Consider the following 2982-nt stretch of genomic DNA (forward strand, 5'->3'; position numbering starts at 1 on the left):
GGCAGGAGCAGCAGTCGACCCGAGAGTAGGTGCCTCTGAAGCAGAGGCCTCGTCTGCTACACCCTTAGGGCGTAGGAGCTGAGTTTGGAGAGCAAGCATAATTTTTGCTTGCTCTTCGTTGCGCTTTTCCGCGCGCGCCAACTGGGCCCGGAGGTCCTCAACAAGTCGTTGGAGTGAGCGTATCAACTCCATGTGAGTTTCGGTGACGGTAGCGGTGGTGGTGTTGGAGTGCTAATGACTCCAAAGTCGAAGTTGGTGAGGTGTGTGGGGATCGAATCCAAGTGGCTGGTCCATTGTCAGTAGGTTGCTAATGGCAAGGGAACTTGTTGTTCGTTTTGGCGAATTTCGCAATGATTCGAACAAAAGTGGTAGGTCCGGTTGTGGCCGTTTTTAAATGTATTTTTAGGGTAGGTTGCTTATACGTTTGGACGGTTTTTTCCAGTTCGAATTTCAAGCGTCTGGCTCAGAAAAGAAAAAATTGCTTACGGGAGCAAGAAGAGCGCGGATGGTTTAGTGGTATAATATCCGCCTGCCACGCGGATGACCCGGGTTCGATTCCCGGTCCGCGCATCTTATGGTGTCCAAAGACGCCTTGTTGTCGTTCATGAGTAGTAACTTTTGCGTTGAGAGACCACACAGCAAAATAAACCACTCTGTCATAACTCCATTTCTTTTGGCGTTACAACCCACGAAGAAAGATCACGAAGATAGAAGGTATTTAAGTTGCCTTTATTCTTTTACGATGCCGGGATATGTATATGTTTTGTAATGCTCGGCGTTGTATCAATAATGGACTGAATAAAATACAAGAGTTCTAAGCCGAAGGATATTCATATTAAAAAGGAAAAATGTTGAAGAGGCAGGAATGTAACCCGAAAAGGAAAATGACCAAGTCTTTGTACGACAACTGTGTCGTAACGCTATTTCTTTTGCGTTACGGTATCACGAAGGATAGGGAGTAGTTAAGTGTCGTTTATTCTATGATTTTTGCTAGGCATTTATACCTTTTGCAACAACTGAAAATAAAGAGGATATTACATACAAAAAGGAAAGGGCTGCATAATGCTAAGCGTTGTGACATGGAGATATACTCTAAAGGGGTAAACGACTAGGCAAGCTGGGAGAAGGACCATAAAGGAAATGGACAAAGTCCGTGCACGACAACTGTCGTGCAAGGACTTCGATTTTTTTTTTTTTTTTTGATACTTCGCGGGCTGCCAAGTTCTATTCTCTCGTCGTCCACGGACTTCACCCGGTTCCTTTTTGCTCCCTTTTGCGCCTTTCCTTTTCGACGTCGTTCACCGCAACTTCAATACCTTCTACCCTTTTCAATACTATCTCCATGGCACAGAATTGCTGTATACACTAGACCATTCCTTTATTATCATATAAACCGAAATAATATAAATATCCTTCGAGCAATAGAATAAAGAATCACCTTCTTTCTTCGTGTCTTTTTCCGTTGTAACCTTTCTTTCGCCTCCGTGGGTTCGTGACGCCAAAAGGATTGCGCAACTACAATTGACCCGTCTCGGAAAGGACATCGATCAGGTCAAACTCTGTAAAATAGAGTGCCTTCTAGCGGAATCGAACCGCTGACCTTCCGCTTACTAGGCGGACGCTCTGCCAACTGAGCCAAGAAGGCCTTAGTTAACACTGATACGTCAGGTACATTGATGGAGTGGAAAGTATAGTATTTCCAGGAGAGATATAGGTAGGATCGAGGGATTTTGATAGCTCGGTAGATCACTCCATGCAGATTCGCAAATACAGGTTACACGAAATAAATGCAGACTTCCTAACCGTTCTGACTAGCTCTCAAGTCTCGAGGTAAGTCCTAGATAACGTGAGGTAAAAGAGGTGTCCTTTTTACTGTCCAAAACTTTTGTAGCTTCTATAAAATTTTTCTAAGTTCAGCGAAACATATCCACTAATACTCTAATAATTACTCTTAAATGTTTTCTACTGGTTCAGCGCGACAATCTGATTCACCACACAGGGTGTCAACACGTACTATGCTTATCTTTTATAGTAAAATGGGGTAACGGACCGCACTGCGGGAGAAGTGACGTTTCAGTAAGATTTCAGCAGGATTTCATGAAACCCAGTTTCAACAAGCTTTTAGGAGTCGGAGTCCCTCTTCCTGAACACAAATATGTTAGTCGTTGTGCACAAAACGGCTTCATCCCCCTCTTCCCCCATGGTTGTCGACCATCCCTGTCCTTTTTTGTTCACAACAACTATAACTGACTTTGTCATTTTTCTGTGAGTGCACGCGCTACCATAAGCAGGTTAAGAAAATGATATCAGTTCTGCATCGAATGTTCAATACACATATTGCCACAAGCAAATAGAAATAATATATTTTGTAAAGGAAAACTGAAACGGCGTCTTTATTTTTGTACTACCGCATGCCAAGCTAATGTCGGGCGTAGGAATGTGTTGAATGAAGCTCGCATAAACACGACAGCTTCAATCGTGAAAAGCTTTTTTTAAATGGTTATTGTCGCAGGCGCAATTGTTCGAAAAGGTCTCTGTTTTGGACGTTCTTTTTCTGTGACCTAGTTTCAAAAACGGGAAAACAGCCACCCCGATCACAATACTGTCAAAGACACACGACGGCTGCACAGCATCAAGCTACAGTGGGCTTGTAAGGGATCTCTCCTGGAGAACAGCACAAATCAGTCAGAGTCCATAATGATTGTAAGCTCGTAAAAGAAGCTGCCACGTTACCGGCTTTCTTTTATTTGTCGTAGTCTGCCAAAGAAAAACACGCGTGATTTCGTTGCTTTTGTACACAACTTCCCGTCACGATTCTCCGTACTCACAGTAATCTAAATTATTTGCGTTGGACGTGTGTAAGCTAGAAGCCAGGTTTGCTACTGTTTATGGTTGGCTATGGAAATAAGTTCACAGGTGACATAGGGAGTCTGAAAGCTTTGTAAAACGCTGTTGTTCTTTCTCTCATCATGGTTTGGGAAA

At 43.3% G+C, this 2982-nt stretch overlaps 1 protein-coding gene and 2 non-coding genes across 3 annotated transcripts; 1 reads left to right on the forward strand and 2 right to left on the reverse strand.

Moving 5' to 3' along the window:
* Positions 1 to 19: 19 nt before the first annotated feature.
* On the reverse strand, positions 20 to 192 carry VTP01DRAFT_7243 (uncharacterized protein; the record flags this gene model as incomplete). Its single annotated transcript, XM_069386234.1, has 1 exon — positions 20 to 192. A coding segment is annotated over one exon (173 nt), but the record flags the coding sequence as incomplete, so codon positions are not given.
* Positions 193 to 499: 307 nt separating this feature from the next.
* Positions 500 to 570, forward strand: VTP01DRAFT_t95. The gene has a single exon. It is a non-coding gene; the product is annotated as a tRNA-Gly (tRNA).
* A 1002-nt stretch (positions 571 to 1572) lies between these two features.
* Positions 1573 to 1645, reverse strand: VTP01DRAFT_t97. The gene has a single exon. It is a non-coding gene; the product is annotated as a tRNA-Thr (tRNA).
* Between the last annotated feature and the right edge of the window lie 1337 nt (positions 1646 to 2982).

The sequence above is a fragment of the Rhizomucor pusillus genome, assembly GCF_041956525.1.
Source record: "Rhizomucor pusillus strain CBS 183.67 unplaced genomic scaffold VTP01scaffold_34, whole genome shotgun sequence".
Lineage (NCBI taxonomy): Eukaryota > Fungi > Mucoromycota > Mucoromycetes > Mucorales > Lichtheimiaceae > Rhizomucor > Rhizomucor pusillus.